We start from the raw sequence: 23,563 nt of genomic DNA, 5'->3' as shown, positions 1-23,563 counted from the left end.
TTAATATATTCACAAATAAATATCAATATACTATGACATTTAATAATAATCACTCACGAAGTGGCACCGAACTGTCACCAAACTGTCGAACTAACTCAATAATATTCGTTCGACCACATTCGATTTACATCATCGACCATCAATCAGACACGCATTTTTAAATATTCTTTAAATATATTTATACTACGAATATGATATTTATTAACCCCGCTCACGATGTACAAAGTGTCACCGAACTGTCACCGAACTGTCACAAAACTGTCACCAAAGTGTCACCAAACTGTCAAACACCGAACTAAACTCGATAAAACGTTCACACCTCTCATCAAAGCATCATCGACCGCCAATCAGACACGCGGTAAAATGGCAACAATACATGCGATACATATCGACTCAAAACGCTTATTTCACGCGTCTACATGAGTTTTTTTATATAGGAGTAGCACGCAGCGCGCGCTACGCGCGCGCCTTCCATATCCATTACCAATACACTTTTATTCTTTTTCCATTAAACATTTTTAATGGTATATACACGAATATATTTAATAATACTGAACAATATTATTACCTGATATTATATTTATTCTCCACCTTATGAATATCTGTTACAAACTTTTAGGTAGAGGGTTCAAAGTAGACCAACTTTTAATAAGGAATTCATGTCCGGAAACGTACCGTTTGCGAGCTGCAGACTAGAAATGTTGGTATGTTCAGTATTAGGAATAATTCTCATAATAACTTTATTTGCTTATGTTACGTCCAGACTCAAAGGAAGGGAGAGTCAGCGGGAGGGCGTAACTTACTTATCTCTAGACAACGCTAGACGATGCGTGTCCTAGAGTCGAACGAACGATACAGGGCCTTAGACAGTTCAACGACCGGAAGGGTCGCTCTTACTCTGTCCACGGGCCGTTCGGTCGGCGGTCCCCTTTCTGGTAAAGGAACTGAATCCTTATTACCCGGGACGGGACTCTGTGCGATTTCGGGTAATGCGAAGGAAGTCGGGTTAATAAATTGCTCGAATTTAAAATTTAACTTTACATTTATTCAAAAATTGGAAATGAATGATTTTAACAAAAAGAAAGATAAAATTTAACGAAAGAACATTTAATTTGATTTTTGAGAATCTTATTAATAAAAATACATTTTCTTAAATTCTAAAGTGTATTTGTGTTTGTGTGCGTGAATGTAGGTGAAGGAAAATTATATTCTCGCGGAATTATATTCAACCGGAATTAAAAGGGAAACTAAAATTTAAATTCCGGTTGGAAATGTACAATAAATAGTTCATAACAAAAAAAATAATTAAAAATAAATTATTAGAAAAATTGACCAGGGTTTTTCAGATGTTGCGGAGATTCAGGGAAGGTAGGTGGATATTCAGGGGAAGAAGGAGGAGTAAGATTTGCTGACTATTGAGAGGATACAGGGAAGGTAGGCGACGGGGAACGCTCTGGAGAAGAGGGGGGAGAATAATGAGGAGAGGAAGATGGAGGACAAGGTGGTAGGTTGTGTATTTTATGTGTACGTTTTTGTTTATTGTATATTTTAATTAGTCGATGAGCTTTTTGGTCAAAGAAGTCCTTATCTAAGTTAAATTTCTTATAGTCTATTGTGTAGTTAGGGTCCGCAGCCGCCCGATCCAATTCTTTTCTTAGTTGCCTATTCTGTCGGTTTCGCGACCCTTTGATGGTCGTGCACGTAGCTTGATTTAATATTTCCACTAAGGAAAGGGGGCCGTGACGAGTAATGATAATAATGAAATCGATAGTGAATAGATTCTTAATTCACGAAATAATTCTTGGAAGTTTTTCTTTAATTAATTGAATAATTCTAGATTTCAAGTCCGGATAATAAAGAAGGTGTAATTTTTATATTTTTATATGAAAATTTTTGGACGGCTTGGGAATAGAAAAAGTGACAAATGTAATCGGGAGTCACTCTGCGAAATACAGGTAACTCTCGATGACGGGCTAGGAGTCAAGAGTCGCTTTGTAAAATTCAGGTAACTCGTGACGACTGTCAGCAAGTCAGGAGTTACTCTGTGAAATACAGATAACTCATGACGATTGGTGGCAAGTCGGGAGTCACACTGTAAAATACAGGTAACCTGTGGTGTCTGGTAGGAAGTCGGGAGTCGCACAGTAAAATTCAGGTAACTCGTGACGACCGTCAGCAAGTCAGGAGTTACTCTGTGAAATACAGATAACTCATGACGATTGGTGGCAAGTCGGGAGTCACACTGTAAAATACAGGTAACTCGTGATGGCTAAAGTGAAGTAGAAAAAAAAAGGAGATTCGAGGTAATATTTCAAGGGAGGAAGAATGAGGATTAAGGAAAAGAAAATTATACAAAGACACAATCGAAATCTAAGTACGAATTGTTTAAACAAAAGTTTTATGGTTTCAAATGTACTTTACAATGGAATATCTGGATTTTTTAAAAATGGTAAATTTTTCGAAATACCCCCACCACTCAATATTTTTCTTTGATATTTTGAAAAAATTTTTAAATTATATTAAAGCTTATGTTACACCAAATTCAACCATGTATGATAAAGTTATGTTGCGGAAATTAATTCTTGAGAAATAAAATAAAAACGCACGCTACCTATACTCATCTTATTCGCTCGCTGTTTTTAACGATGGGGGATGCATCGTTACATATATATATATATATATATATCGTATCAAATTATATTTACATTGCGTAAACTATTTGCGTAAACTATTTTTCACTTTAATATCAGTCTGTCTATCAATGAAAGGCCGTAGCCGGGTAAGCACGGCTAATCTGCCCCCGCAGGTATAGAGCTTAAATCTTTTTCGTAAGTTACTATCGATGGAACTTACAATTTCCTAAAATATTAGTTTCCCAACTGCACGTGTTTAAGAGTAAAAAAATAATAATAATTTTTCGTAATTAATTTTTTTCTTGTAAACGGTTCAATGAATCGCTTTAAAAAATATATATGATGTAGGCACAAATGCAACATACAAAACAAAAAATTAGGGTCCAAATTCAAGAATAACAACATAGAAAAAAGAAATATTTTAACTTTAAAATTTTTTTTTCGATATCATAGGCGCTTGGTACAACCACCATTTTTTTAAATAATATTTTCGAGCAATAAACAACAACATATATTTTTTTAAAATCGATTAAATGGGTAGACGATAGTTAAATTAATTAAAGTAATTTTTTATATTTTTTTTTCTCATAAAGGTTTTGATGGATCATTTTCGGAAAAAAGTATCTTGTAGATCCAATTAAAGTACATTAAAAAAAAATTGAGATCAAAGTTGGATAATAATAACATTGTAAAAAAATATTTTAAATTTTCATAATTTTTTTTGACATCATAGACTGTTTCAACACATATCCGTTTTTAGTTTTATTTATTTAGCTATATTTTTTTTATATTAACGTCATCGCGTTAAAAAAAAAATATATATATATATATATCTTGCTTTAATTTTTTAACATCTACCCGTTGGATCAGTTTATAAAAAATATATGTTACAGATTGCTATCTAAAGATATTTGGAAAAAAACGGATATGTGTTGAAATAGTCTACGATGTCAAAAAAAAAATTATAAAAATCAAAAATATTTTTTTTACAATGTTATTATTATCCAACTTTGATCTCAATTTTTTTTTTAATGTGCTTTGATTGTATCTACAAGATACTTTTTTTCCAAAATGATCCATCAAATCCTTTATGAGAAAAAAAATATAAAAGATTACTTTAATTAATTTAACTATCGTCTACCCATTTGATCGATTTAAAAAATATATATGTTGTTGTTTATGGCTCAAAAATATTATTTAAAAAAAATGATAATTGTACCAAGCGCCTATGATATTGAAAAAAAAATTTTAAAGTTGAAATATTTTTTTTTCAATGTTGTTATTCTCGAATTTGGAACCTAATTTTTTGTTTCGTGTGTTGCAATTGTGCCCACAGCATATATATTTTTTAAAGCGGTTCATTGAACCGTTTACGAGAAAAAAATTAATTACGAAAAATTATTATTATTTTTTTACTTTTAAACACATGTAGTTGGGAGACTAATATTTTAGGAAATTGTAAGTTCCATCGATAGTAACTTACAAAAAAATTTTAAGCTCTATACCTGCTGGGGCAGATTGACCGTGCTTACCCGGCTACGGCCTTTGATCTTAAACATCATGCCATAATATTTATTGAAATGTTATCTTCATTTCGATATAAAAGCCATACGTTTCCGCATTTCACTCATAGTCTGACGTTATTTGAACAATTATTATGCGATTCAAGTTAACTGAAATTTAGTCTGATTGTGAGTTCCGAATTAAAGTTTTATAAATAAAATAAATCCAAGACATGTTTTCTTAAATTAACTCCTCGCGGAAGACGAACTCCTTGTGCTGGTGATAATACAACAATTTGTGTTAAAATGCCAAGAATAAATATAGCAAATGTTATAAATTTATTAATCACAACGTTTAACATTGCAAATTTTGGTGTCTCACCTGTTATCGCCATGAAGTTGAACTTCATAATACCATTTCCGATATAATAAAAAATGCTGTAAATGATGATGTTGAGATTGAATATGGGAAAATGGGAACTTGATTTTGACGATCCGTCGGAACCGCATGATGTACAATTTGTGGACGTGTATGATATTGATGCTGAAGAAGATAATTATGAAGACAAAGTTTGTATTGTGGATAACGAAGGTGGAAATGTAAACTTAAATTACAAAAGAAAAGCAGTTGAATTTTGGAACAGTGGAAAAAAAGGACATTTAGCTATTACTGCTGTACAGAATCGTTTTAGAAAGGTAAAATTTAATACAAACATAAGAAAAATATTATGAGTTGAACGAGCAGGTAGATGTGCATTGTGTATAAATAGTAGGTAACAAACGATAACGGAAACAGAAAGATATTTCAGACTTATGCATTTTTATGCATACTTACTTCTTTGCATATCTGCGTTAGTTCTTTAGTCTTTTTATTTTTGAATTAGGTTTTCTAAATATCAAACTTCTTTTCTTCTAGGTAAAATCTGTTTCGCAATTGCATAGATGGGAAGAAAATGTAATGCGCGGAGGGTCAAACAGGGACAAACTTGTATTTATTGCCGAGTATGTACTATCGCAATTCCAAGAAGCTATTGATAGAGGACCTATCATTCACGACATAGATTTGCGAAAATGGGCATTACAAGCAAAGGAGCAAATAGACTTTCCTTCATTTAGAGCAGGAAATTGGTTCCTTAGAGTTGAATATTTCATTCATCTGTTTGTTTTCCGTACGCACATGGTCTAGATTTCTAGTGTTCGAGGGTCTCTTATCTTTGTTTAAAATTTTCGAATCTTTGACGTGGGTCTTAGTCCCGGAATATTTATTGATCCGTCTCATAGTAGAAAAAAAATTGTATCGTTCTAAAAGATTAGTCTCGCCTAATGTAAGCAAATAAAGTTATTATGAGAATTATTCCTAATACTGAACATACCAACAGTTCCAGTCTGCAGTTCGCAAACGGTGCGTTTCCGGACATGAGTTCCTTATTAAAAGTCGATCTACTTTGAACCCTCTACATACCCTACAAGTTTGTAACAGGTATTCATTTACAGCCTGTATATATACAGGGTGAGTCTTTTTAATATTAATAGGCAAATATCTCAAAACCTGTAAGTTGTAGAAGGAAACTTTTTAGACAAAAGTTGTTTGGTTCTGAGAGGGAAAAGAGATAGGAATATTAGTTAGTTTAAAATAAAATAAAATTAAAATAAATAAAAGTTTCCTTCTAAAATTTACAGGTTTTAAGATATTTGCCTGTTAAGATTAAAAAGACTCACTCTGTATATATGACAGAGATATGTATATTAAACTAGATTGCTAATGTGTCACCATTGGAATAGGACGGCTTGTGTCCGATAAGATTTCCGGTGTATGAGAAAAAATGGTCGCCGCCGCTCGATTTTCTTGTTATGAACATCATGTGACGTATATACTAATCCTCTATTATTTTTTAAATTGATTAGTATTGTATATGCTGCTAATTAATTTTTTTATCAGAAACTTTCTGAATAATATTATCCATACAAGCACTGCATTTAACTATTTTGATTAATTGACCGACACACACCGACGCTGTAAGTACGACTCACACAAATGACACGCTTCACACACACAGGACTGCTGCCATTTTCTCTCATACAACCGGAAACCTCATGCGACACAAGTCCGAAGACCCAGTTAGCAATCTAGTTTAGTATAGACATCTGTGATATATTTTTATTTCTTGAATGAAAATTAGATTTGGGTTTGGTTAGTTTTTAGAGGGGTAGAGGCGCGAAGCCCCTCTTCCTCGCCTACGCATTTACTTAAATACTTAAATATACAATTACTATAAAATTAATGGTTCTTCAAATCTCGGAGAAGTTTAGATTATCGCATTTAATATTTGTTCTTATCATACAATTTAATTGTTAATAAATTTTAATAAACAACAAGCGACAACTAAAACTTCTTGGATATTATTCAGGATCATGACCTTGACAACATATGTCAAGGATAAGATCATTGGAGGTGCCTCCCCTAAACGGGAGTTTTACCATTTTTAGAAAAAAATATGGTATTATATAAAATAAAAAAAATATATTGAAACATTTCATGGTAACTTTTACCTTATTCTTACGTATTAAAAAATGCGCATCGTAATAACTAGAGATGAGAATTGAAAACATGTCAATTTATTATATGGAACTTGAGTTATAAACTATCTGGGAATAAAGAGAATATAGCATATTTGGCTTCATTTTTTCCTTATTATTTTTACATATAATCAAGTATTATGAATGGAATGTATGTGATAGAGTTAATGCTCCTCTCCTCTTCCCGATTATCACTTTGGGACTTCCCATACTGTGGAGCTATCGCTGCGCCTACTGTGCTTAACGTCACCGTGAACATCTAGAACGTCGCTCAGTTTGCTAAATCGTCTAGCCCAGCTTCCTCTACCAATGCTACCAGCTTCTCTCAAAACCGAAATCAAATCATCTTCGTCTTCCTTTCCCTTTATCTCTTTTTCGTACTTTTCCTCTTGTGCGATCAATCGTTCGCGTTGTAGTTGAGTCGCCAGAGAATGCGGTACGGCCGGTATAACATAGCTCATAATACCGGTAAGTGCGAAAACCTGTAAAAAAAATTATTCGCGTCACCTCGTCAATGAAAGGAACGTATTTATCGCATACTTACAACATGCTCAAAAACAACGACGAAGGCCAAACGTGCGGCGAAGACGTGCCAATATTGCGGACTAAGACCGTACGGTTCTTCGGGATCATCCGGACCATTTCTGTAGCCTCTGTATTGACATGTCTCCGGATGTTCGTCTTCTACGTCGCTTTTCATATCCTCGCGATAATGGGAAGTTTTGAATTCTGATAGAGAGCTATCGATATAACCCATTAGATCTTCAGTGGGAGAGTAAACAAATGCGTACACACTTCGTGGAATGAAATCGGAGGTATACGCGATAACAAAAGCCTAAAAAAAAAATATATATATATATTATATATTAATAAATCATTATATGTATATTGTATAGAGGATACATATATAATTTTGTATGATCATATATAATAATATTCGAAATTTGGCGCGATATAATCTTTTCTTATATAATCATATTTGGTCAGATCTGTTTTCACATATGATCAGATCTAGCCGAATATGATTATATAAAGATAAAATCATATTTCTTTAAATTTCGGACATTACTATACAGGGTGCTCTAAAAAGGTACGGCCAAAATTTAGGGAGATATTCCTCACACCTAAATAATAAAAAAATATTATATGAACATGGGTGCGGAAACGCTTTTTCCAGGAGTTATGTTGAAAATACTGTTGATTGTATTACTTACACAAGAAACAATTTAGGATTAAACATTGTGGACGACAATCGTTTAATCAGTAGGTTTATTTACATTTGTTTTTAAAGTGACCTTGAGTACGGTTACAACAACTGTTGAAAATGTCCATCATTCGCCCGAATACAAGCATTGACAAGTCGACGCATTGATTCATGGACACGTTCAAATATGCCTAGCGTATAGCGGACTGTTTCGCAGCCTGCAGTGATACGGTCATGAAGATCCTGAATATCGCGCACTGGTGTAGCATGTACGATTGTCTTTAAATGTCCCCACAAGTAAAAGTCTAGCGGATTGAAATCCGGGGAACGTGGAGGCCACGAAGTCGGTCCACCTCTTCCTATCCACCGGTCACCGTAAGTTTGATTTAGAAAATCACGAGCAATACGGCTGAAATGAGGGGGAGCTCCATCATGCATTAAGTACATGTTTTGTCTAATCATCAACGGAACATTGTCTAACAGAATAGGAAGATGATTTTCTAAGAAGTCTCTGTAAACAGGCCCTGTGAGATTCGGTAGAAGAAAATAGGTTCCTATTAAATAATCACCGATGATGACGGTCCATACATTGACAGAAAACTTTTGCTGGTGACGTGATGGAACGATTTCATACGGATTCTCATCTGCCCAGATGTGTTGATTGTGGAAATTAACAATCCCATCTCTGGTGAACTGTGCCTCATTCGTAAACAGCATTGCAGAAATAAAGTTAGGATTGGCATTCTCATGTATGAACCACTGGCAGAACGCATATCGTTGAGGAAAATCCGTTGGTAATAAGGCTTGAACACGCTGTACATGATATGGGTGCAAAAGTTGCTCATGCAATACATTCCAGACCATGGAACGAGTAACATTCCCGAGAATAGCAGCTATTCCTCTCGTGCTTGTTCCAGGATTTCGTTCGATTGCATCCAAAATAGCCTGCTCAACATCTGCAGTTCTCGTACTTCTTGGTCTTCCAGAGTTGAAAGTTGCTGTCTGAAACGTTCCGTGCTCTCGAAGACGACGATGAATTCCTTCAAACGTCTTTCTGTTTGGATAGCATCGTGTAGGATATCTTTGCTGGTATAAACGCTGCACGTTCCGGCCATTACCATCTGCCAAGCCATAAATGAAATACATGTCTGCAAGTTCCGCATTTGTGTACATAGCCATGGCTGTGATAAATTTGTACAATTACAATAAACCTTGTTTCACGCACGATCTACAGAATTGAACTGAAATGTGATCACAATGTTCTGCCGATTTCAAGGGATGCGTATATTGTTATTCAGCCACTACTATTGTCTAGATGTAAACAAGTAACCATAACATTAAAGATCAATATTTTTATGATTTCTGCCTGGCAGATAAGGTCACTACCTCATTTAGCCGTAACATCGCATACTCAGAAAAGAAACTTTGATTCCTGGAAAAAGCGTTTCCGCACCCATGTTCATATAACATTTTTTTATCTTTTAGGTATGAGGAATATCACCCTAAATTTTGGCCGTACCTTTTTAGAGCACCCTGTATATACAACCAGATCAAATCGTGCCAAATTTCCGATTTAATTATATATGGCCAGATTATATATTGCGTCAAATTTCGGATTTAATAATATCTCTAATAATATGTTCAAAAGAGGTCCAGAGAACATCCAGAGAATATTTTACATAACTTAACAGATTTAACGTCTTTTACACATACGTGCTGTTAGGAATACGATCTTATATAATTATACAAGTCTATTATTTCTCGGGATGTGTTATGAAATTATTATCAAATTATAGTAACTAACTTAATAGTATGTTTCGATTATTTTATTACTAGAAAACATGAAAAAAATTGGAATATAATTATAAATTTTATTTAAGACGAAACTGGACGGATTAGTTATGTCAAAAGTTAATAAATCTAATATTTCGAATTTTGTGAATTTAACCTTGCGCACAAAATACTTTTAGCCTTTTAAAATATAAAATTAATAATTAATTTGTGAGCGAAAGCAAAGCTTTATTCTATAGAATATAATTTAATTTAAAAATCGTTATTGTTATCTTATATCAAACTTTTTTATAGTGACTGTAACACAAAAATTTTATAGTAATTGTATATAAAAATTTACGAAAATAAAAATTTTGATTCTACAGGGCAATTCTTTACTTTAATTTAAATTAATTATTAATTTAAAATTTTAATAGGCTAAAGTGTTTTATGCTATGTCAAATTCATTAATTGAATCTCGAAATGTATTAGATTTATTAACTTTTGATGTAGCTGATTTCTCCAGTTCCTCCTTAAAATGATGACAAATAAATATAAATAATGGATGGAACAATGAACTCTCTTTATAAATAGACGGAATAATGGATTACACATTTTGTTCAAATTAATGACAAATAAATATAAAAAGCAAATGGAAAATATAAATATAAATATAAATATAAATATAAACATAAATATAAACATAAATACAAATATAAATATAAACATAAATATAAACATAAATATAAACATAAATATAAACATATACTCCGTCCAGCAAGAGAATAACCTCGGTCCGTGCATAGACAGGCAAAGTGGGGAGAACATGGCGAGGTACTCAATACCGTATACGTAGATACGGCTTCCTCGGGATAATTATTTCAGTTTAGAAAATTAAATGGATGAAATAATCTCGATTAATTTCAATGTGATATAAAATCGAAATCTTACACGCGATACGAAATTAAAATAAGGAATAATATGATAGGCAACTACAAGAGCAAGAGTTGTAATATATTTAAATTACACAGTCGGGGGACCTGTCACTTGTTGCTAGCACTGGCAAGCTGCACGAGCAATATGATGATATGGGGGCTTTCTATGCGTTTTGTAGGAGGAGACCTGCGCGAAACGGATGAGTTTTCGTCCAATCCGAGGTTATTCTCTCGCTGGACGATGTATAAATATAAATTAAATATAAATGTGGATGTAGATGTGGATGTGGATGTGGATGTGGATGTGGATGTAGATGTGGATGTGCATGTGGATGTGCATGTGGATGTGGATGTGCATGTGGATGTGGATGTAGATGTGGATGTAGATGTGGATGTAGGTGTGGATGTAGGTGTGGATGTAGGTGTGGATGTAGATGTGGATGTAGATGTAACTGTAGATGTAATTGTAAATATAAATGTAAATATAAATATAAATATAAATATAAATAAATAATGGAAAATAATTATAAATTTAGTTTAAAATGATGGTAAATCAATATAAATAATGGATTGTAAATTTTGTTTAGAATAATAAAAGTAGATAAAAAATAATGGATGGATATAAATGAAGGAAAATAATTATAAATTTCGTTCAAAATGATAAGTAAATAATGGATGAAATAATAAACTATAATAATGAATGAAATAATGGATGAAATAATAAACTATAAATTTTGTTTAAAACGATGGCAAATGAATAAAACACACACACACAAATTGCACACGGAGAAACGCGGTGTGTATGTATATTTTACAATTTTGATGCAATTTGCGATTCGCTCTTTTGTATGGAATTCTAGGAATTTCTGTATGTACATTTGATACGACTGCTACATAAGTAACACCCCTGAGAATGCCGAACCAGGCGCCGATATCCTCTACTCGCTCAGCCAACGGTCGTCGGGCCTCCTTCACCATTTTATACGCATCCAGTCTTATCTCGGCGATATTATTTAATAAAGCGAATAGCGGTGCCAACGGAAATGCCGCTACGAACAACGTTACAAATCCGTACTGCAAAACTATAAACAGACATTGCAGAAAGAAAAATTAAATATTCGCAAAAAAATATTTCTCCATAAAGTATACATAGTATATATAGAGTGTTTCAAAACAATCAAATGTTCTTTTAATAGAAGATTTTTTAATCATTTTTTCCTTGACTTTTTCCTTTGAGAATCAATTTTTCCTTAGGGAAAAAAGAAATCATTTTTTTGCAAGTTTTAAATTTCTTCTATTACATATCTTTATTATATCGTAATTAAGCCTTAAAGATTCTACTTAAAATTAATTAAAAAATGTAGTTTTGTAAACTTTTTGATTCCACAAAATTAAATTTGTGAAAAAAAAGTGTTTCTTTCTCGATCATTTATCGAAATTATTGATGATTCTTGGAAAAATTATCTTTAAAAAGAAGAAAAGTCTGTACCAAAGAATTTGCTATTAAAAGGACATTTGGTAGTTTTAGGATCCCTTGTGTGCATGCAAGAATAATTATACTCACTCATTTCTAAATATTCATCGAACAAAGCTAGTCTTCCCGGATCTTGAAGCTGATAATCTTTCTCCCAACATGTATATCTTCTATCGTGATTCTTTGTCGCCGCCACTTGTGTTCTCTTGCGCCACCAGTTCCACAATTTCGGCGATAGAATCTCGACAAAATTATTAAAGCATTGCTTACCGACCATTATAATCGCAAGTTGAATACAGACCTCTGAGAGGCAACCAGCGGGATCGCATACATCTGTCTTGATGCGATAAAATTCCGAGGATCTTGCGTCCGCGTCGCCAGGATGGACGAAAAATCTTCCCTGAAAATTAAGATCAATGGATATAAATTTTAAGATGTTTTCAGTACATGTATCATCTATTATTGTATTTCTACATATTTTACTTTGAAAAAAGCGATGTAAATCAAGGAGGAATAGAAATTGACGAATTCGAATAGAAAAATTTTGAACGTATAGCTGGCTTCGTATTCCGTTTGCGTTCTTGGATTCTCCAGATTGACCATCCATCCTGCCAATCGATGATATATCCGTGTAAGTATCATTATTATCACCAGATTAATGAGGGCGGCGGTCATGGAGGTGAATATCTTTGCGTGTCTTTTTAAGAAAGAACCACCGCCGCCGTAAAAGACGGCGACCAGCGAGATGCGATACACGATTGTCCCCAAGACCGCCCCGAGGACCACGCATATCTATGTGTAAATGTAAAAGGGAAGGAGAATAGTATAAAATTATGCAATAATACTGCGTATCGCGAAAAACGCGCGGAGATACGTGTGATGTAATTACCATGAAAAATACCATCGAGCCTGTGGCCAAACATCGTATGGCTTTAGACCAAGCGGGTAAATATGGTTCCCTCTCCTTTGTTACGGGATTTATACGGAACGTTTTAACGGACGCCTCGAATTCGGGCCTGGGCTCTTCGTCGTAATCGGCATTTTGGAGATCCCACTCCCAAACAATCACGGCTTGTCGTCGTTTCCAAAGCTCGAGAAACGTAGTAGCTGCTGGACAATACTATCAGATACAGAACAACAATCCAAATCGAAAAGTCCTGAACCATTGTTTGATCTGAGCTTTCTTTTCGTTGTTATATGATGTTAAGGTTAACTAATCAGCGCCTGTCTACAACGGAAAACAGAGAAGGTACGACGGGGATCGGAGTAGCGAGACGGCTTTCTGCTGTATAGACAGGCGCTGATTAGCTAACTTTAACATCACATAATAACGAAAAGAAAGCTCAGATCAAAAAATGGTTCAGGACTTTTCGATTTGAATTGTTGTTCTGTATCTGATAGTGTTGTCCATATGCGTTTGTTTAGTTACACCCTGTATACATATATTAAAACACTAATGTTAAAACACACAGACACACTGAATGCTAGAATGGAGAAGAAAATGTTTTCCCCTTTTTCGAGTCTTACCCCAGAAAGACATAAAAATGGCGAAGAAGACAGTCGCGGGATTATCGAATAGATAAGTCAATTTCGAAAATATACAGGAATCGCCGAGTTTCTGATAGGTACACACTTTATCACAAAGAGGACATAGAGTGATATTTCCTGAAAAGTTGCAATTGAATAAAATTACAAATATTAGTTAAGACGTTAAAATAGTGATGGAGTACGATTTCTTTTTCGATCATGCGAGATTCGAGGCAAATGCGATATATAAAGAAATTTACCAGCTATATTAAAGTCGCAAATCTCCTTGCTGGGTACGTTGTCCTTGCCCTCCATGCTCCCAAGACCATAAAAGAAGCACAAAAGTCCCACCACTGCCGGCGCATATAAGCATTTCGTATAAAATCCTAGCCACGCGAAGTAAAGAGCAACTTTCTCGCCAAAATATCGTCTTATTAACCATAACGGTTGTTTCTTGTACCTGAGAGCGTACGAAAAAACACAATTAATCTTAATGCAATATTAAGTACTTTAAATACTCGTATATATAGTACCATTGCGAGGGTCTTGCCCATATCAAATATAACAGATATCTATCGAGAATTTCTCCATTGCCCATAGATTTATTGTACGGACCCTCATGCAATGAAAAGCAATCGAGATACGTTCCATCTGCTAGAAGTCTGCGAATACCAGATTTCTCGTGGTTCTCGTCATATCTTGTTCGCAACAATATTTGCATCACTATTAATGATCTTTGAGCAGGCGTATAAGCATTATCTCTCTCCTTTACGATAAACCTTCAAAATTATATTAAATTCAACAGTAAAGTTTAATAACGATAACATTCTATTTCGCACGGTTTCTATAAAGGGTGTCCCAAAACCATTGGATGTTATTTGAATATTTACTTTGGCCAATTTGAAGACGATCTTTCCTCAGCAAGAATGTCGAGGTAAGTGATCATTTCTTGCAAGCTTCCAATTTTTGCTGTCATAATTGTCATAAAAATTATATATATACATATACATATGTATACATACACATATATACAGGATGTCCCAAAGCACCCTTGACAATGCTCCTGAGCAGGTAGAGGACAATAAACTGAATAGAAAAGTCCTGTACCATTTTTTTATATAACGCTTAAGGGGATGCACAACTCGTCTGTTTTACCGACCAAAAGATTATTATTTTGTACATCAAAATCTTTTTTTTAGTTGAATAGAATAATAAATCATTTTCCACGATTTAAGTTCACATCGAAACAAAGATGAGACTTCACGAGTTTATGTTAAAAACGAAGAAAAGCTAAAAAATTACAGTTTTTTTACCGGCTTCTTGCGTCAGGTCATAACAATATTTGCTAAATATAAAAGTTTTGTACATACAAACTGCAAAACTTTTATATTAAGCAAATATTAATTATTATGACCGGTAAAACAGGACAGTACGGCATCTTCTTAAGGATCCCCTTAATAAAGGAGTTATTATTGAGTAAAGTCTAGTCAATCAGCGCCGACTTTTAGCCGGACGCACGTCAGTAAGTACTCAAAAAGTACTTAATGAAAAAATACTTTATTATAGTGTTTTAGAAAGCTCTGAAGATGGGCTACAAGAATATGCAATAAAAAATCTAGTATTTCATTAAAAAAATTAAATGTGACCTTCATGTGACCTTCAAATAACTCTTCAAGGTCAAACCAATGGTATCATCTTATGGCCCCCTCGAAACCATACAACTTTTGTCTAAAACATTTTTGTCCTAAACGTATAGATTTTAAGATATTTCAATGGATACATTAAAATGGCCTACCCTGTATATACGGAGTGTTTCAGAAATAGATGGCCAAACTTTAAGAGCATACTCTATTCACTATGAGAATGAAAAAAAGTCATATAAACATATGTCCGGAAATGCTTCCTTTCCAAGTTATAAATATTTTTTATTTACATCGGACAATGCCTCGCATCGACATGTTTTATGAATTGTTGATTGGAAATGACCCATCGCTTAACCTGCACATTCTCCCTATTTAAACCCTTTGGATTTTTGTTTATGAGGACATTTTATTAAGACTCTCATTTATGATACTCCTGTTGCTACTGTAAAAATACTCCGAAATCGTATTATCGCTTCGTATGACAAAATATGAAATAGGGAAATTTTGAATGTCTTTGACAATTCATGCGACATTGATGCGAGACATACATGAATGCGGAAGGAAATCATTTCCAGTAATTTCTGTAATGAAATGTTCTTACAGTTTCAAATGTTCTTAAAGTCTGTTACAAATAAAAAATGTTTATAACTTAAAAAAAAAGCGTTTCCGCACCCATGTTTATGACTTTTTTTCATCCTCATAGTGAGTAGAATATGCTCTTAAAGTTTGGCCTGTATATGTATATATGTATGTATATAAAATACTATTTAAATAAACTAAGAGAAAAAATTGTCTTCAAATTGGCCAAAGAATCTGTTATTAAAAAAACATCTGCTGGTTTTTTGGAACACCTTATATATACAGGGTGTCCCGCCGGAAATAACAGGCATTACAAAAAATATTGTATGTATGGCATGTGCTGAGACAACGAACTACGTCGCGCATGAAGTTGCCGCATGAGCTGAAGCGAATGCGGCAACTTCATACTCGACATAATTTATTGTTTTCCATACTTGCCACACAAAATAATATTAATAAATTGACTGTCGTTTTAAGTGAAAACATCGCATAAACATAGTCTTATTTTATGCAATTTTTGTTTTTTTGCTATAACTTTGAAACAATCGACTTTAGGGCATATGTGTATTAAGACTTTTTGACTTAGAATGACAAAAAGAATACACAGTTTCAATGTGGACATCACGTTGCGGGACACCCTGTATATATGTATATTACTTCTCTTCGAGATCGCCGGAATCGATATAGTCGTAAAAGTACGGTTCCTCAGGATACTTTGTCGTGTCCCAAGTATGTATTGTACGTATCCATTGGACCCATAGTCTCCATCTCTCCAAGAACTTTGATGTTTCTTTGGCACCTGTACCCTGCTTTCAATTCGGATATCACATTTATAATACAAAATACAATACGAGTGGCTAGCTTTAAAAGAGACGTACCCAAGTCTTCATAGGGATGGTCTTGAATCTTTTTGTGGGTAGTTTCAGACCCATTACTTCCGCGTATTGCACCTTTATTTTCCAAGGTATATGTAATTTTAGGAAATATGTTTTTCCATCAAATGAATTCTCCTTCGGCTCCAGCTCCAGTTGCAGACCCTCTTTTAAAAGATTCTGTTGAAAGACCCGCCTCTGTTCTCTCCGACGAGCTTCTATTTCGGTCATGACTCCTTCGTTTTCTTCCTGGTAGACCAATACCATATCGATTCTTCGATGACCGTCGCTAAAAATTATCATATTGAGTCAAGTAATGGCGCCAAATAATTAGCGAATAATGCAGAAAGATATTAAACGGAAAGTATCAAAAGTGACCCATTATTTTGTTTTTAAGCTCGAGCTTAAAGTTTAACCTCTTCAAGGACGGATTTACGGATACCGGAAAAATTATTCCATATCATTTTTTTAAATTATATTTTTCCAACATATATTTATAATTATTAAACAAAACAGAAAAAATTGAATAATGTTTGAAACCTTTAAAAAAATAATATACACATATATCCAAAATATATCAATACATATACATATATCAATAAATATATATCAATACATATATTGATTATAACTATTTATGAAAAAATTTTATACATTAAAATTTTTGGTAAATATGCATATTAGGGGTTTTACACTCAATGACCTTGACCTTGACGATATATGTGAAGGTTATAATTCTGAGTAACATCGAAGAGGTTTCAACCATCGCTCGTTGTTTATTATTAACAATTAAATTGTACGATAAGAACAAGTATTAAATGCGATAATCTGAACTTCTCCCACATTTAAAGAATCATAAAATTTATATTAGTTGTATATTTAAGTATTTAAGTAAATGTGTGGGAGGGGAAAGGGCTCCATTCCGCCCCTTATATTCTCATTTAGCCAAAAAACTAACCAAACCCAAATTTTTATTCAAAAAATAGAAATTGGTTTGGGTTAGGTTAAAATTATTCGGGGTGGGGATGTAGGGGGAGGGACGGAGCCTGTCCCTCCTCCACGCATTTATTTAAATACTTAAATATACAACTAATATAAAATTCATGATTCTTTAAATCAGAAACGTTCAGATTATCGCATTTAATACTCGTTTTTATCGTACAATTTAATTGTTAATAATTTTGTAATAAACAACGAGCGACGATTGAAACCTCTTGGATGTTATTTAAAATCATAATCTTGACATATGTCGTCATTGGAGGTGAGTCCCTTAATATGCACATTTACCAAATTTTTTTTAATGTATACATATGTATCGATGTTCTTGAAGAAGTTAAAATAAAAATTTATATTTACAAATATTTATTATAGACTACTCTCTATTATATTGTATCACAATTTTGATAGTATGGTTTCAAACTTTTCTTTTAAGCAAATAGCTTTAAAAAAACAAAACCGAACGCAAATCAAAGTTTGAGAAATTAGTCCTTAAAACCGAAATACTTAATGAAAACTGTAGAACATGGTGAAAATATATAAATATACAGTGCAATAAATTCTTGAATTATATAAATTTCTCTTGATCTTGTACAATAAAATTGTATATTTTTTTATTTATAAAAGTAAAATTATTTTTACGGACATTTTCTTTATTTTTTTTTCAAAACTAAAATTTTTAATGCAAGACATTTTCGAGCGCGTGTGTCCGAGGCATATTTATTAAAAGAAAAAAAAACACTATAAAAAAATTAATACAGTCTATATCAACAAATGGTATCTATTTAGAAATCCCTACAAACATTTAGAATAATATAATTATCACAAAAAATATATTTATCGCTATTTATAGATTATGTAATTTACCAGAAAAAAGACAGAAGAAAATTTTGGCAAAACTGCAAAAATTCTATAAAAGCCGATTTAATACATAAACAAGTAACAAATGCACGAACCATAGATTTCTGATGAGTGAACTAATTAAGCACTAACCAAGTTCATATAAACTCTGATATCAGTATTTAATTGTTGAAAAATATAAATATGACGGTTTAGAAACAGAAAAAAGGAGACGTATACTAGGCTTTGAGGAGACGTATAGTAGTTTTCCTCTAAGAAATCGTTTAAAAAAAAACGACTTAATGTAATAATACCTCTTTTTCTCGCGCGCGTATATGTTTTTGCGTTAAGGATACCTAAAAATAAATGAGACTCGGAAATAAATGACTTTCCACATTCTCTACACTCGTGTCATTCGCTTATATGTGTTCACGCAACGATAGAAAAATAATAAGACAATCGCTAACGTTCCGCAGAATCGTATTAACCTCGTCATAACAGAAAGAAAAATAATAGAAAGAAGATGCCTTATATGTCCACCTATATATGCACCTATACATTCAAGCGCTTCACGAAGAAAATCTAAAATAACTCGTGACATATATGGCCGCAACTACTCACCGAAAATAAAGTGTCTCGGAATCGATTCCTGTTTCCGTTTCCTTCGCCGGCAATGAATTCCCGATGGTCTCGGCAAAATCCAGCGATACTGGCGTATCCGGTAACGAGGGGTTGACTTCCGGGGTAGCGGGTGCCGTGAGTTTAGGACCTTGCCCAATTTAAACAAAATTACCATAATCATGTGCACGGTTCTTTCCAAGTTGATTTAATTATTACCGCCTTTTTTATTACGTTAATAGTGTCGTATATTTAGGAAACTACTACAAAGGTATTCATGTATTCTCTCAATCGTCCATTCCAACGTGTCGTATTTTTTAACACGGACATTGTAGTTTTTTTTTAATTTTTGGTTTTTTATTTCAATTTTTAATTTCTCTACTTTTATTATATGCTAAATTGTTTCTCCTCAATAAACTTTATATTAATTGAAAACTTAACACAATCTAATATACATTTTTTGTTTTATATAATATATGTATATGTGTCTATATACAGCATGGCCCACCGAAAATGAAATAGGCACATTTTTTGGCAAAATTTTTAGGGTGAAATTAATCCCCCTTTTGGGATTGGAGTGAACGGAAATAGCCAATTAACATGTCCCCCTTGCAAAGAAAATTGACCTGTTCGAGCGTTTTTTGAACAAATGAGGTTAAATACCAGAAACACGCCTGTTTCGTTTTTGGTAAGCCACCCTGTATGTATAAGTATATAATGTGTGTGTATAATAAAAGGCTTCGATAATAACAGTTTCTATAAAAAAATATTAACGTTTAAAATCAACAAATTTGGAAAAATATAAATCTGTTTTTGTGATTCTGCAACTTTCTCTCTGTATATGAATAAAAATGCCAATTTTATTTATATATTATACAACGATCGATACTTATAAATATCGAGTGCGGATGATTAGAACCTGTTGCATCGATGGTAAATTTTCTCTAGAGTATTATTTTTTATTCGTATTATCTAAAAAAATATGAATAGAAATGTTTGTGAGAGACAATTAATATATATTGTAAAAATCTCTTTTTTAAAACTAGTGTTTCTTATTTTGAATTTGCTAAGTATTTGTAAGTACGAAGCGTACTTTTGCAAAAAGTGCAAAAAAAAATTTAAGAAATTGAAGCGTTTATATAGAATATTCTCTTATAACACCGCGAGCCAAGTCAAACGTTGCATTATTAATATCCGATATTCGTGACACGCTGACATTCGTACGCATATTGATCGTGGTTTACTGACATAGCTTTATTGCTATTATAGACGTTAGTTGCGCGTTTCCACGAGTTTCCTCCAGTTTTTTTATTCTTTTTATATACGTGTAGATCGTATCGCGTTACGTCCAGCAAATTCCGTTATTAAAACTCGAGACAAATGAAAATCTAAAATTAGTAGAGGCTAAAATTAGTTTGCATTATGTAAGGCGTGAAATTTAAAAAAAAACGCGAGGACTTCTGAAAAATGTTGATAACCGGTATGCTATACCAAGCGTATACTCGCGTTGATCTTATACATGGGACCTTGAAATAAGGTTCCGTCTGCATATACGAGCGTTTTAGTTTGTCATCAAATTCAATTCTCACCGAAGGCATCCTGCGCGATCAGAGTCGTTCCGGATGGATGGATCACGCTGGCTCTCGACAATTTCCTCTTGACACTTGCTGGCGTTCCTCCGTTTTTGTCGAGCTCATAAACGATCTCCCTATTCGAATAGAGGGAGCAGTTATATTCCGGCGATTTTGACCCGTTCTTCGTCGATGTCGACTTTGCTGAAGACGCACGAGAGGTGGTGTTTCCCGAACCGCTTGATTTTTCGTCGTTGAACTGATGCTCGACTGGGCTATTATCATCTGGATGAAGAAAGGCGCCCCAGCTACTGGGCCTTCGGCTGTGCTGAAATTATTCAGACGCTTATAGCTTTTAGCGGTGATCACGTTATCCTGTTCATATTCTCGTTTGTAATCAAAAAATCATTGCAATAAATCATTGCCTGAGTTTGTATCTTATAATTGCATCGACGATATTGTTAGTAAAAGATAAAAATAAGTTCGCGATAAACAAAATAGTCGGATGAAGTATATCTTAAGGGGATTAGGCAATCGTATTTATCGAAAATGAAGTTTTTGGGGGGAGATTTATTACACAGAAAAAGGTTTCTTTAAATTTAATATATCTATTTGTTTGACTTATATTTGTTTTGTTACAAAAACATAATTTTATGCGAAACATTATTTTGTTGAATAAAAATTTAATAGTTTTGTTGCATTAAACCATATTGATTGACGGAAAAATAACTATTATTTGGAGTAGTATAGTTTATTCGCTTACCGCTATGCGCCGCACTAAACTCGTATTCAAGTTTCTGTCATAAGCGTATATGAATAAGGCCTGCAAAATGCGACTAATAATATTTAACAACTGTTTCTATCAGTTTCATTTCTGATACGATTTCAATAGAGGAGAATTCAGATAATGAACTGATTTTTGGAAAGACGGGACAGACAAATGTCCAATATTCACTTATTCGGATAGAAATTCCGAATAAGTAAAGTTAAGTTTTTCTACATGCTATGACCCTAAGATGCTTCAAAGATTTGATTAAAAAGATGCAGTAACATATAATTTAACTTTATCCTAACTTATTCTAAGATTTATTTAAATTGTTAAAAGCAACACAATGAATCTTTTGAATAAAAGTAGAATATTGTTTGAAAGAATAATATAATTGGTTTAAGTTGAAGAAAAAGTGAAATTGATTAAAAAAATATTTTATTTAAAGTAAATAAATACGTTATTTAAAAATCAAACAATTATATTTGTTACTTCAAACAGTTGGATTATATTATATTTCTTTGGTTTCAACAAAATTTATTAAATACAAAAGAACTTTGTACAAAAATTTGTTCTCTGTACAAAAATTTGTTCTGTGTACAAAAAAATGAATTAAAATCGAGAATTGTCCTTTAACAAAATGTTTATTAGGATCATAAACTATAAAAAAAGTTTTTTTTTTAGTTGAAAATATGCATTAAAAATGGCGCTGCAGATGGCTGATCGAAAAGAATTTTTAAATAAGTTTTGCAGTGATATCTCAAATACAGAAGCTCAAACCGATTTGGAAAAAATTGAGCATGTTCACAACATGTATAATTTTGGACTGAATCTCTAAAAAGTTTGTACAATCTTTAGTTCTTGAGAAAAAAAATCAAACAGCTTTTTTTCAACGAAAAACGAATTTCAAAAAAAATCGCCATTTTATAGCCGCCATTTTAATAATTTTGTTCTGATTTTTTTTACAGGTTCAGTGTAGAAAATAATATATTTTAAAGAATATTTTACAAGGAGGTCACTGTATTTTTTATTTCAAGTAAAAATTGCTGCAAAACTTATTTAAAAATCCTTTTCGATCAGCCATCTGCAGCGCTATTTTTAATGCATATTTTCAACTAAAAAAATTTTTTTTTATAATTTATGATTCTAATAAACATTTTGTTAAAGGACAGTTCACGATTCTAATTCATTTTTTTTTGTGATAAATCCCCAAAAAGGACTTTATTTTCAACAAATTGCCTAATCCCCTTAATCGTTTTCAAAGATCAAAAATCAATGTATGTTCTCGTTAGCGTTAGCATTACGTGGCCAAGAGTACGGTATTACACTGAATAAATATTGTAGCTTGGACTCGATAATATATATAAAAATTTAAGATATATAAAAGCATTTTTTTCTCATAACTCTCTTAATAGGTGAGAGGTATCGTGATATAAAGTATTTAGATATATTATTAAGATATGTGTTTCTTAAATGCTTTGCATTATTCTTCATTTTTTTTATGTTCGCGCTTTACACTTTTAATGTATTTTACACGCATATACATACATACATATATACATACATACGTACATATGTACATACATTTGTATGTGTGTGTGTGTGTGTGTGTGTGGATATGTATACACATAATTTTTATTGTAACACATTATTTTAGAGACACTTGCAATAAACTGATAAAGAAAAAGATAAAAATTTATTGGTTTCACGCAAGCTACAACTTACAATAAGTAATTACAATAGACTTTTTCTTTGTAAAGAATGCAAGATTACTTTGAGAGTTTTTAAAATAAAATGATATAATTTCCTTTTTTCCTAATATTGCATGTGCATACATGTGTGCATGTTTGTAAAAAAAAAATATATATATATATATATGTATATGAAACATTAAACGATAACTCATTATGAGAAATATTCTCAGATGCGCGGGATGCAAAACCGATTTTTGGTACGGTGTTAAGTATACCTGGCTGTCATCGTCTACTTGCAATTTGTTATCATCCATGTTGATCTCTTCGAGTCCCTTTTAAGATACGCAAAAGCAGATCGGAAG

General features: G+C 32.9%; 2 protein-coding genes across 2 annotated transcripts in view; one reads left to right on the top strand and one right to left on the bottom strand.

Moving 5' to 3' along the window:
- The first annotated feature begins 4,567 nt into the window (after positions 1-4,567).
- LOC115238484 lies at positions 4,568-5,584 on the top strand. The gene is made up of 3 exons (XM_029812350.1): positions 4,568-4,831; positions 5,052-5,293; positions 5,515-5,584. The coding sequence occupies exons 1-3, from the start codon at positions 4,580-4,582 to the stop codon at positions 5,582-5,584; spliced, it is 564 nt and encodes a 187-aa protein (XP_029668210.1). The 5' UTR covers positions 4,568-4,579.
- Positions 5,498-23,563, bottom strand: part of LOC115238480 (anoctamin-4) — a 19,604-nt gene continuing 1,538 nt past the window's right edge. The window contains exons 2-15 of the mRNA XM_029812345.1: positions 23,477-23,563; positions 20,760-21,069; positions 19,174-19,321; positions 16,723-17,005; positions 16,502-16,650; positions 14,156-14,401; positions 13,883-14,082; positions 13,623-13,760; positions 12,985-13,202; positions 12,579-12,887; positions 12,186-12,495; positions 11,498-11,703; positions 7,257-7,547; positions 5,498-7,194 (exon numbers count right to left, since the gene is read on the bottom strand). Coding sequence (XP_029668205.1) covers positions 6,904-7,194; positions 7,257-7,547; positions 11,498-11,703; positions 12,186-12,495; positions 12,579-12,887; positions 12,985-13,202; positions 13,623-13,760; positions 13,883-14,082; positions 14,156-14,401; positions 16,502-16,650; positions 16,723-17,005; positions 19,174-19,321; positions 20,760-21,069; positions 23,477-23,515 — 3,138 coding nt within the window. The 5' untranslated portion in view covers positions 23,516-23,563 and the 3' untranslated portion in view covers positions 5,498-6,903. The remainder of the gene's footprint in view (positions 7,195-7,256; positions 7,548-11,497; positions 11,704-12,185; positions 12,496-12,578; positions 12,888-12,984; positions 13,203-13,622; positions 13,761-13,882; positions 14,083-14,155; positions 14,402-16,501; positions 16,651-16,722; positions 17,006-19,173; positions 19,322-20,759; positions 21,070-23,476) is intronic.

This window comes from Formica exsecta, unplaced genomic scaffold (genome assembly GCF_003651465.1).
Source record: "Formica exsecta isolate Colony F162 unplaced genomic scaffold, ASM365146v1 scaffold341, whole genome shotgun sequence".
Lineage (NCBI taxonomy): Eukaryota > Metazoa > Arthropoda > Insecta > Hymenoptera > Formicidae > Formica > Formica exsecta.
The sequence above is the reverse complement of the archived record's forward strand: the minus strand, read 5'-3'. Positions and strand labels throughout refer to the sequence as shown.

What these genes read in the sequence shown, in the direction of transcription:
- LOC115238484 (XM_029812350.1), top strand. Translation starts at nt 4,580, where the DNA reads ATGATGATGTTGAGATTGAATATGGGAAAATGGGAACTTGATTTTGAC. An exon ending in TACAGAATCGTTTTAGAAAG is followed by an intron (nt 4,832 to 5,051) that starts GTAAAATTTAAT and finishes CTTTTCTTCTAG; the next exon opens with GTAAAATCTGTTTCGCAATT. An exon ending in GTTGAATATTTCATTCATCT is followed by an intron (nt 5,294 to 5,514) that starts GTTTGTTTTCCG and finishes ACATACCAACAG; the next exon opens with TTCCAGTCTGCAGTTCGCAA.